The sequence below is a fragment of the Spodoptera frugiperda genome, chromosome 15 (assembly GCF_023101765.2).
Source record: "Spodoptera frugiperda isolate SF20-4 chromosome 15, AGI-APGP_CSIRO_Sfru_2.0, whole genome shotgun sequence".
Lineage (NCBI taxonomy): Eukaryota > Metazoa > Arthropoda > Insecta > Lepidoptera > Noctuidae > Spodoptera > Spodoptera frugiperda.
Window position 1 is genome coordinate 10,729,022 of NC_064226.1, and position 12,253 is coordinate 10,741,274.

General features: G+C 37.5%; 1 protein-coding gene across 1 annotated transcript; it reads right to left on the reverse strand.

Annotated features, from left to right (window-relative positions):
* Positions 1-577: 577 nt before the first annotated feature.
* LOC118270530 (lamin-C) lies at positions 578-11,496 on the reverse strand. Its single transcript, XM_050699045.1, has 10 exons — positions 10,894-11,496; positions 6,883-7,015; positions 6,603-6,801; positions 3,860-3,981; positions 3,551-3,691; positions 3,177-3,382; positions 2,811-3,069; positions 2,492-2,713; positions 2,292-2,384; positions 578-2,103 (listed from the first exon to the last, which is right to left on the reverse strand). Exons 1-10 carry the CDS (start codon positions 11,322-11,324, stop codon positions 2,059-2,061), a joined length of 1,851 nt encoding a protein of 616 aa, XP_050555002.1. The 5' UTR covers positions 11,325-11,496; the 3' UTR covers positions 578-2,058.
* Between the last annotated feature and the right edge of the window lie 757 nt (positions 11,497-12,253).

Consider the following 12,253-nt stretch of genomic DNA (forward strand, 5'->3'; position numbering starts at 1 on the left):
ATGTCCAGGAATTGATTAGTCTTACCCGACAAACGGTGAAACGGGGTGTCTTTTGAGGAAATATGTTTCCAAAATCAGTAGCAAAACCAAATCGCCATGTTTTCAATTAAAAAACAATACAATGACCTTTTCCATAGTGTCGAATACATTCCGTAGTCAATAATAATACATTAATTTCCGATGTTATTCATTAATTCCTTTCTTAGTAGATAAATTACCGTACGGGAAACTATCGTAGGTTTTGCTACTGCAATACGTTTGTTGCCGTAGACTAATCAAAATGGTCCAGTTAGCGTGGATCACGGCCATGGCCATAACAATAGCAACATTGCATAAAGGCCACTGACTGTTGGGTGCCCGACCGAGCAATGTCTGGTTAGTTGCTGCGTTCGACCCAATTTGGTCGGACATTGTTGAGGTAACCGTTTAAATCGGATCAATAGTTAGCTATGAAGGACCACACTATTTAGCCCTATACACATACATACATACTAGTAGCCCATTGATAAACAGCCGTGGATAAATATCAACGACCGGATTTAAAATGAAATAAAAAGGAGATTAAATAAATAAGGCCTTGTAACTTAAATATAACTTTATTGTAATACAAGTATATGGTTTATTACATGGAAGATATAAACTGGGTCCAAACTAAAAACGCCTCATGATTGCTCATAAAACAAAATAGAATGACAATGAATCAGATTCTATCCTCAATGATTAAAAACGAAAAATAAACACCAAATGAATTATTACTTAAAATTAGCAACTTATTTTTAACAATAAGTTTCACATACTTCATTTAGAGGCAATTGTAAATGCTATTATTTACTTAGTGTATATGTTGACTTGAGAGCCTTTAATTTGAGACTTGCACCTATTGTTTTTTTTAACTGAAATCAAGTACATAATAATTAATGATGACATTATATGTTTGATGTCCTTTCTTTCAACATTATAATAATTACAAATGTTAATTTAAATTTATAAAAAAATTTTGACCATTTTACATTTTGAATGACACACAAACATCTTTTAAAAAGCGCCCACAATTTGGTGAATATGTATCTTAAACAACTATAGGTGCGAACTAACGCTTAACTAGGTATATCGCCTTTTTTGTGATAGTCAACTGAATCTTAACCTAATGTAGTGATTTTCTAATCCAAGGTCACTAAGAATAATGATATTATTAGTAGATTTAATCTACACGATGTACGAATTCTTATCGTTATCTGATGGATATTTTAAATTATTAATGAATATAAAATTTCTTATAATAAACTGAGGAAAGGGTGGGGTGACAAAAAAAATCTGTATTTCTATACTTACCCACTATGGATTGCAATCCTCCAAAGGTAAACTGATGATCTTTTTTAAGATTTTATTGTTTTTGAATTGTATCTCGTTTCGTCTTTGAAGGATTGCAATCATCTCATCAATAAGTGAACGATTTCTTTGTACTTTGTTCACTGTCTATAATATATTATAGAAGCCGTTAGAGGCAGTGCTTTATACTTATAAAATTTGACCAGAGACAAAACAAAATAGAAAACTTAAAAAAATTAAGTAATGTCTAAGAGGCATATAGCTAGAGAATCGTAATTCTATTCAATTACGGAAGTTGCAGTCCTATGTGAATATTTAGACCAAAAAGTATTTCATTTAGATATATATCCAGTCTTTATAGTTACTTTATGTCTTATTGGCAGGCATTAGCAAATTACCTATACTTTACAGCTATATGCCTAATAGACGGTACTTGTTGCCCGTCACTTACTCCACCGATGTTTTAGTTTAAATAGGGATTTAGAATACTGTAATTACCATTAACAGCTATTTTGTATTTAAGTTATAATAAATTTCGTAAAGAAAAATTTAATTCGATTAAATATTCATTGTATCTGTGTCGGTGCAGAAATGAAGACCATCATAATTATGTGAACTTGTGTTACGTAATGGGTGCCCATAGGGCAGAGGCAGAGTCCATAGCTCCGGGTGAAGCGTGAGGCACCGTGTGGCGAGTGCGGCGGGGCCCACTCAGTTCCGCGCCATTAGTTACATGATACGACAGTTCTCTTCTCCCTCACGAAGTTCACCAAGCTGGAATACCAGTGCAATTAAATAGCATGATACAAATCTTATCAGGTAATGGACTGCTAGTTTATATGAGGTTTATTTAAAAACAAAGTTAACAATACTTAATCATTATCAATATCATATCAGCCACAAGATATCCACTGCAGACCATAGTTATATAGCACAACACTTAATTGTTACGTAAACCATACCTGCTCACGACGAGGGTATTTATGCGCCAGTTCGCGGTGTCTCTGTGCGCTGGTGCTTATTTGCCGCCGCTGTCTCTCCGAAATTGCTACCTCCTGTGGGTCACAAATTGCTATTTTAAAAAGGTTGCTTTTCAGAGTAAATGATTTATTCTTAATCAGTGAAAAATACTTGGGGAATACATAATTAAATAAGTATATACCTCCTGGTCGTTGTTCAACAAAGCAGTGGTGAAGGAGTCAGCCACAAACCACTTCTGGCCTTTCATGACGATGTCTCGTGGAGGGTCGTGGTCCACTCCGGCGTCGGCAGACCAGACAGTGGCTACTGCACCGGGCTCTAGCTTTACAGTGCGGTGGAACTTGAAGATAGTCTCCTGATCACCAGCTTTACGGAGAATCTGGTATCCACCGAGGCTCAGCTCCTATGTTAGGAACAAAATAAAATATAAGTATTATAAGAAGTCAAAGAGAGTCAAAGAAAAACTCAAAAGTACATGGTTGACATCATAAATGAATTACCTTCTTGCCCTTGTTCCTGATCTTGACGAAGCTGCCGTCGGGACAGGCCTCTGCGACTTCGAGGTCACCCTTGGCGCTAGAGGTGACGCTGTAGTCGTTGAGGCTGCGCTCCTCTGTCTCGTCGAGCAGCGTGCGCTTGCGAGCAGCCCGCAGTGGCGTGGCGCGGCGGGACGGGGTGCCGCGCGCGCCGCTGGCACTCATCGACACGCTGGCAGAAGCGCGGGACTCGCGGCCCGGGGACTGGCTGGTCAGGTTCAACCTGTGTGGAACATCGAACATTCAAGTCATGCTAGCTTTTACACGACACTTACATTGGTAATTCGTGTGATAATGGTAAAAAAAAAGTTAAAAAGGTGTAACAATTACCTGTCCTCCTCGCCTTCAAGCAACGCACGGTAAGTGGCGATTTCATAGTCGAGGGAAATCTTGATGTCCATGAGCGTGGCGTACTCGCGCAGTTGCGCCGCCATCTCGTCCCGCAGCCTGGCCAGTTCCTGCTCCAGCGAGGCGAGGTCCTCAGCATGCCGGGCGCGCTCAGTCTCCAGCTGACGCTCCAATTCACGGCAACGGTTCTGTACATCAATTTTATTGTAAACGCCGTTCATGGCCCAATTAAACCATACTGGTAGTATTTATACCAAAGGTAAATAGTTTTAACACCTTAAAACTAAAATCTTATGAATAACTCTTAGGATCTGGTTGTTACATCTTTTAAAATGTTTAATAACATTGCTACTTACGCTGAGTGCCGCATTCTTATTCTCCAGGTCGTTGAGGGTAGCGTTGAGGCTGTCGATGCGCGTGCGCATGGTACGTAGCTCCTCTACGGCAACGGTGGCGGCTGTGCTGTTTCTGTTGGCCGCGTTATGCAGATTCTTCATCTAAACAAAAGATTCACAATTAAAACATATTCATATAAAGAACAGAATTCAGTTAATAGAGAATAAGCTAATGCATTTGAAAGCATCTTTAGTTTTATAGCAGGTAGGCAGGAGAAATAACTAAAGCTTAATTGATTTTCAATATATAAAAAGAAATCTTTTAATTACCTTGTTCTCATATAGAGCTTCAATTTCATCACGGTTGGCTTTGATATTAGCCTCTTGTTGTTCACGCAGCTCTTGCAGGCTTTGTTGCAACTTAGCCTCGTACTGTTGGGCCAGGCGACCATCTGTAGTAATGTAAATTACTCTAAATTAGACGACTTTTTTCATTAATTTAACGTTTTACTTTGTTTCTTAGACAGTTGCAAAAAAGAAATGGTTCGAATAGTTTTTAAATTCTTAGCTATACAACTGGGATTTATCTCTATTTATAAATTGGATTAATTGATATATTTATATAATAGACAGGTACCATTGACAGAGTTTCGCTTAGCATCCCTTGTAGAAAATTCTGTCGTGAGTTCTCATTAACCCTATACTTGGCAAAGAATTTTAGGTGCTTTTTTTAAAAAAAAATTTTCTTACCCTGTTTTTGACATGGGCAAGTAACTTGTAAAAAATAATAAAAAAAATCCTACGTCTATAGTTATTGTAATATTGCATGTGTCTTAAAATGCACATTGCCAAGGGGTCTGATTAACAATGGAAAAAAGTGTGTGTGTCCCAGAATGCACATTGCTTAGTACATGAAAAATAAAAATCCAAGTTCATAATAAAAATAAATGTTTGAGGAATAATATTCTTAACACTAATTCTTTAACAAGTCTTTAAGAATCACATAAGTTATATTTGAGATCACAATTTGAGTCGCAGTCGCGTAATTACTACTAAATCTGATAGTAACTGTTGAGATTATCACACAAAGTAAATATAATTTTACTTAGTGTGATAATTGGCCGACGTTTGGCCGCTATCTTGCCTGATGGTAAGTGATGATGCGGCCTACGATGAAACCGTCTGCCCATAAGCAACCTATTCACTCGGGCTTTGAAGACACCCAGGTTATCACCCACCCCATCAGGAAACACAGACTCCGGCAAGGAGTTCCACTCCCTAGCAGTTCGCACAAGGAAGCTTGAAGCGAAGCGCTTCGTGCGAGTGGGTGGGATATCCACCATGAAACGGTGACGCCTCGCCGATTATCTTGTGGTTCGATGATGGAAAGGACTAGGAGGAATCAAGTTGTGCAGAAATGTATCCGGTAAAAAACGGAAAAGCTTGCGACCTTGCGCCTGTGTTCAAGACTTTGAAGCCGGGCCTCCACAAGCGCATCGTCATTGATGAGCTTCTTGGCACGCCTTTCAATGTGTTCGAGCGCATCCAGCTGGTATTTAGCCGAGCCGTCCCAAAGGTGAGAACAGTACTCCATACATGACCGAACCTGCGCTTGGTACAGGCTCAGCAGTTGTTTCGGTGTGAAGTACCGTCTCACCCTCGAGAGGATACCCAGCTTCCTACCAGCCAGATGCGCCTTCGACTCTATATAAGAGCCGAAATTTAGCATTGGCGAGAGAGTTACGCCCAGAAGCACAAGATGATCCGATATTGGAACGGGTACATTTCGGAAAGTAGGAGCCAGTGGAAATTGACTCCGTTGGGCGGAGAATAGACACGCCTGGGTTTTGGTAGCGTTGAACTTGACCAAGTTGGTGTCACCCCAATCGGAGACCGCCTTCAAGGACGAGTTCAACCGTTCGACCATTGATTCTCTTAGAGATGGGGAGAGAGACACATACCTTTCAACAACTGTGCTGTTATCTGCATACCCAAAGATACCGGTCTTAAGCAGGTCGTTGATGTGTAGCAAAAAGAATCTAAGAAACAGTTACGATCTTCAACTAAACATTGATTCCTCAGGATACTAACTAACGTTTCAGCGTAGTATTTCTAATCATGGCCGCAGACGTGACTCCGACATAAGCTCAGGGTCTCCATCCTTACCATCTTCATTAGAAAATCTGCATTTATTGTCAGATGAAGAGAATGAATTCTGTGAAGTTTCCACAACGTTAGAGTCTCCGTCTAGACCAATAACTTTGAATCAGAAAACCACCCATGTTCATCAACCAGCCATCCCATCTCCACAACAATGCAGATTTTCTAATGAAGATGGTAAGGATGGAGTCCCTGAGCTTGTGTCGGAGTCACGTCTGCGGCCATGATTAGAAATACTACGATGAAACGTGAGTTCATCTCCTGAGGAATCACTGTTCTCTGCGCCAGATCCTGCTCTTGCTTTGGGGACTAACGCTAGTATTTTTTGTCCTCTGATCTTGTACGGAAAATAAAAATTTTACTATGGACTTTCATTATTATGAATTACATACAATAAGCCTATTGCAGCCCGCTACTGAACGTAAGCCTCCTCCATTTACAATTATAAGTACCTACTAAGTGATCTGGCAATGTGCATTTGAATGCACACAGAATAGGGAAGGTAGAAATGCAAGCAAGCTGGCAATGTGCATTTGCAGACACATCAAGAAATAAACAAATATTACGATATCAAATTACGCCCATCGTTACGAAATATTAGCAATCATCCAAGGAAACACATTCAAGAGTAGATTAACATTATAAAACGTAAGTTTAAGCGATTATAAATAAGTATTATAATCGATTTTTACCATGTTAGTCATCGACGTGTGCGCACGCGCCGCTATTTTGAGGCCGACTGACAACCAGTGTTGCCAAATAACACTGACACTCTTTTTTATTACATTTTAGGACATTTATCTATACAGTGGTAGTAAAATAAAACATAAATACTGCTGTGTCTGGTCGCTATATATTTTTTTTTAATGTGTGCATTACAGTGCACATGGTCAAGTATAGGGTTAAAACTTACCAATTTCGGATATCTCGACCTGGCGCCTGGTGCGTGTCTCCTGCAGTTCCTGTTGGAACACCTGGTCCTTGAAGGACAGTTCTTCACGCAGGCTCTGCACCGTGTTCTCCATGTCGATGCGGCACAGCATCTCCTCTTCTAGGGTCTTACGTGTATCTGCGTACACCTTACGCAGTTTCTCCAATTCTTTAGCCAGCTCCTGGAAATGAATACTTGTTAGTTTAAGTTGAAACAGATTTTATCATTGTAACTATATTATGAAGAAAGGTATTAAACAAACCCTGGCTTCATCTTGAGCCTTCTTCTTATCAGCCAGAGCTGTGTTGTACTTGTTACTTTCCTCGGTGAAACGCGTCTCATAATGACGCGCTAAGTTTTCGGCTTGTTGACAATCTTTAGTCTTTTTGTCCAAGCTGAAAATAAAAAAAATATTTACATTTTACTTCTATTTACATTTGTATATATTAATATTTTTAATATTTTCATGCAAGTCATACATTGATATTCTGAGATAATCATCTTGCGATAATTAGCTAAATTTATCATTTGAATAAAGTAAACATTCCATTGACATAACTAGAATGACGAGTTATTGAATATACGGAAGCATGACACCTAAATGAGGTGATCCTCAGAAATAAAGCTGTGTTTCCATGTGGTGCCGATCGCGATGGCGCGACACGTTATTGCGCAACCGCATAGGCGCACGGAATGTATTTGTAAACACGCCACTATCCGGTTCCCGCGTGTTCTTGTCGCTGCGCCGACGTGTATAATTAATATACGTTTACGACGGTTTTTGTAACTCATGCTTCCCGTTCTTCATGAAACAATGTTGTTTTACGCTGGGAGAGGAGTGGACCACGTTAACTTAATCCAAAAATCCATTTAGTTAAGCAAAAGATGACTCATAAATTCGACAAGGATAACCTGCTATATCAAAGTAATTGTTAAATGCGCAACGGAAATGTGTACAACAGATAACATTTTTATACGTTTAGTTACGAATGCAGCTATCCGTTTTAGTTCAAAAATAAATGAATTTTTGAGGATGACGACATATTTTTATTTAAAGATGACATAGGGACAAGACGCCGTGTCGTCATTCTCGTCATTCAAGTATAACATAGTTGAGATACTGCCGATGATGTTTACACGATTACCAAAATAAAGATTACATGTTTGCTGCCCAACCTCGGCCCTACCTAAGGTTTATAATGTTTTGTTGCGAAATTGAATTATGCCATGGCAACGTTTTATCGTTAAATAGTATCTCGTACCTACCTGATAAATAAATATGAAAGAAATACTGTTTGTCTTTCATTTATAACGGAATATTTTAATGATGGAAGATACCTATGATATATGTGTCTAGAGATAGAAGATTTGATATTGATACCCTTTGGACCATGTAACCATACCCGCAGGTGGAACTTTAGTAAATTAAAAATGTAGTTTACTGCTTGTTTTTTTTAAACCTCTATAATACCATGTAATAGGTACATAGACGAGCAGCGTACGTATAATAATTTTATTTCGTGACGCGCCGCTCACAATCGTCTATTTCAGTAAATATTAAAATAAGATTTTATGCGACCTAGTTTAGAAAAACAGGCCATGCTTAAATTAGTTATTTATTGCGATAAAACTTTAGAAATAATGAGTGTAATCTATTATCTAACGTTAATCGCACCCATGTGTGCAAGTAAGCATGACGGTGCGGGAGGTCTTTGAAAATAGAGTAATCAATATAATTTAAGGTAAAACTTGATGTTTCAAGCTAAAACTAAAAAACAGTCTGGCAGTAACATTGACGGACATATTTTCAAGAAATCGTCAGCGATATTTTTAAAAGAATTCATTCGGAGAAGGTTGTATTGATGTCATAGCTACGTAAATAAAGTGGTTACGTCATTGCAAAGCTTTGATCAAGTTGTTACACAGGAAACGCTATGATGTGGGCTTAAAATATTAAGTAAGTAACCAATTAGATTGTGCTTGTAACGACTAACCCACTATTCACGCCTAGAGAATTTGTTATGACTGAACCTTCGTATTTACTTGATTACGTCGGAGCAAAAGCGCGTTAAGCTTAGACGGCGGCGTGGGCGGCGCGCCACAAGCGTGTAGATGACGTAAACTGGCCAGGGTCAACAGCCGTAGCCTTTAAAGTTAATCTCTATGCCTAGGCGGAAACTTGATCGAACTCTAAATAGCCTTTGATTCCTTGTATATCAAAGTACCAAGGTACAATTTAATTTCCTGTACTACTCTTTCGCTTGCAATATTCATGGGAATTTTATAAATTAAATAAAAATGTTTTATACGTCGCGTGTCGTCAAGTTAGATCTCTATTTGGTAACAAAAATACCTTCGATTGTAATTTTTTTATCTTAACAACTCGGAATTAACTGTTTTTATAATATTTGTAAATGCCGCGATTAGATAAGAAGTCGAAAGACGATTCAACGAAAGCAAACGAAATGCTCATAATTATAACATGGATAGCTCCCTGACCCAGTTTGGAATATTCGCGTGCATCAAGGTTGCGACGTTTTACCCTCCCCCATATTACTACAATGTCATTTGAGGCTCTGTTGAGGGCAGTGTGTTATTTTTGGGGTTGTCTTATCATATTTAGGGATCTATATTATTTACAACAGAGCATTGATGCCAAACATTTATTTAAACAGTGGCAAATAACAGGACATTGATATGGTTTTTGTAGTAGTCTATTCTAATTATACTAAGGTAAATTAGTAGGTTTAATCATAAGGAAATAATAAATAAATCATTAACTATTTCATTTAGGTACTGCTTAAATTCAGCACTCAATGCCTATTTGATCTACTATTAATAAATAAATATGCAGTTTTTATTGACCAATCAATCCACTAAACAATTGACAATCAAGTTCTAGGTTCACTCAAGGTCTAGCAAACACGTTCACATTTTCATGCACCAAGTTACAATGATAAAGTGACCTCTATGTGATACATACTAACATTGAATGTCTGCCGAAACTGGCAAACAGAGTCAAGGTGAACTTAAAAGACATTTATTATCACCATATGGATGTAGCCATGCACAATGCAATGTAAATGAGTGCTGCATTTCAGTGAAGGATGAATAATTATATGATAAAAGAATTTTCGTAACAGTTATCTGTAGGTATTATTTTATCATGTAACTAATGGAATTGAAAAGTAATCCGATATAATCTTTATATCAAAATTGACAAGGTGTGCAAAATATAATAATAATATTGTTTATATAATGAATGCTTATTTCTGTTAAGTATGCATGTAGTGCACCTGATAGATATTAAACAAAATTGCCACAAGATAAGGGTATATTAGTAACCTTGATTATAAAAGTCAGAACATTGGTGTTTGTGTATCATTAAAACACATATAAAAGTAGTTTTGAAGATGAGCCACTCTCACCTTGACACAAATTGATTGCTATCTAGGCCGGCGCCTAAGACTGAAAATATATTCAATATTTTTACTAAACATTATTAAAATCTGGGTTTCTACTCCCAACATATGCAAGGTCAAGACTGTTTAGCAAGCAAGTATTGACTTTACTGAAAAACACCTGACCTTCAGTCGTCTGTCTAGTGATTAACATATTAATCTAAACTTTGCTTAGGAAACATACAAAGCATTTACTTTTTGACAATACTCAGTATGTGTCCAAGCAGCAGTATGCATCATGACTGTAGCTTAGTTTCATAAGGTAGTCTAAGATTTTTACCATATTATTGACACCTAGTTATGTAACTTTTGTTTATAAACAATTACCACCATAATAGTTTGTCTGGGACTTCTACAACTATAGTTCCTACTTTTCAGTGTTGATAATTTACATCGCAATTTGTTGCCAATGTTTATAGTTTGAAAACAAATGTTGGCACTTGTCTTATTGGATAAGAACACTGAGATCTTAGTCTTATCTTTAAAGGTTTAGAAACTAATTAAATGTACTGTTTATAAACAAGATCACGTAGTACAGATTGCGACATTGAAATGTTATAGACATCGTATTAGAATTGTTATACTTAAGAATGTGATTAGTTTGGTTAAATCGGGCTATGATGTCACTATGTCGTAAAAGCGAGGTCGGCCGCGCTCGTCACACCGCACCCGCTAAGAAACTCCGCCGATGACGTAAACTTGCTATGCTAAGGTTAGCCGGAAGAACTTGTCTCCACATGCACTAAGTTATTTATAACTACATTATCAACAAATAGTTATAACCAATATCGCAATTGCAATTTAACACTTACCGCTTTTTCAAATCATCGTTCTCCTCGTATAACCTCTTCAGATCAATTTCTAATTTAGCTTTTTCACGCGATGTGTCATCTAAGAGCTTACGGGCATCTTGCAATTCATGCTCGTACATGCCCTTGATATTAGAAACCTCGCGTGTGACCACCTCCTGTGTAGTCTGAATTTCGCGGCGTAATCCAGAATTCTCACTTTCCAACTGCCTGACTTTATCGATGTATGCTGCCAAACGGTCATTGAGATTTTGTAGGGCATCTTTCTCTTGAAGACGGGTGTGTCTTGTAGGGCTCAGCGGGCTATTCGGCCGGCCGGCAGAACTTGAAGGGCGGCTTCCCACAGGAGTGCTCGACTGCTGTGGGCTTTGCACTGATGACACCACACTTATATTAGACGAAGATGTTACAGTCTTTTTCGTTTTTGACGACATTGTTATGCTCTTTTTCTGTCACAATAAATAGACTTAGCACAAAATATTCTCCACACGAGCGTACACCACTCCTTCAGCCAAGCGTAAAACTCACGAAAAGCAAGCGAACGCTGAACGCACCAATCAAATCGTAATAAACCCAAGCGTCAAGTGGTCACGTGACCGTTGACTCATAATAAATGTTGCCAGTTATTTTATCTGATGCTTATTTTTTGGTGATTTTGAAAATTGGATTATTTATTAATCGGAAAAAAATTCGATTTCCTTTAATCCCATTATATCGCCATTCATGATCTGTAAATTCTGTAACAATAACAACGAACAAGTCTGTGAACAGATCTTGAAACTGATCTATGTATTTTCGACTCGACGTATTGACTACAACGATTGTTTGACTGTAGTTAGCAATCCAAGAATGTCGATAGAAATAGGGATTGTAATATATATAATTTTAATTTATATATTAAATATTTATTTATTTATTTATTTATCCTTACATTACATCTATCATTACAGGCACACCTAATGCGATAAATGCAGTATAAACTTAACAAAATAAAATAAACCAAAACCAAATATATCTATGAACATAAAATAAACTTAACATTAACTTTATCCTAATACTTACTTAATATTATTTAATAATAACAAAAACCTTTTATAATTTATTATTATATACGATTCGTAGGACGGCAGCATCTATACATATAATAAAATTATAACAACTCCATGTCTGTACATTACAGATATTTAAGAAAAAATAAGATGGGGGATCTTTATTCAACCAATAGAAGCGAAAAACATGATTTAAAAAATTTTTGTCTGTCTGTCTGTCTGTTTGTTGTTCGCTTTTCACGCAAAAACTACTGAACGGATTTTGATGAAACTTTTTTTGTTATATAGCTATTAGTCCTCGCTAACATATAGGC

Coding starts and splice junctions, on each gene's coding strand:
- LOC118270530 (XM_050699045.1), bottom strand. CDS start 11,324: ATGTCGTCAAAAACGAAAAAGACTGTAACATCTTCGTCTAATATAAGT. Junction 6,802..6,882: donor AGGCTCAAGATGAAGCCAGG/GTTTGTTTAATA, acceptor ATTCATTTCCAG/GAGCTGGCTAAAGAATTGGA. Junction 2,104..2,291: donor AATACCCTCGTCGTGAGCAG/GTATGGTTTACG, acceptor CTGGTATTCCAG/CTTGGTGAACTTCGTGAGGG.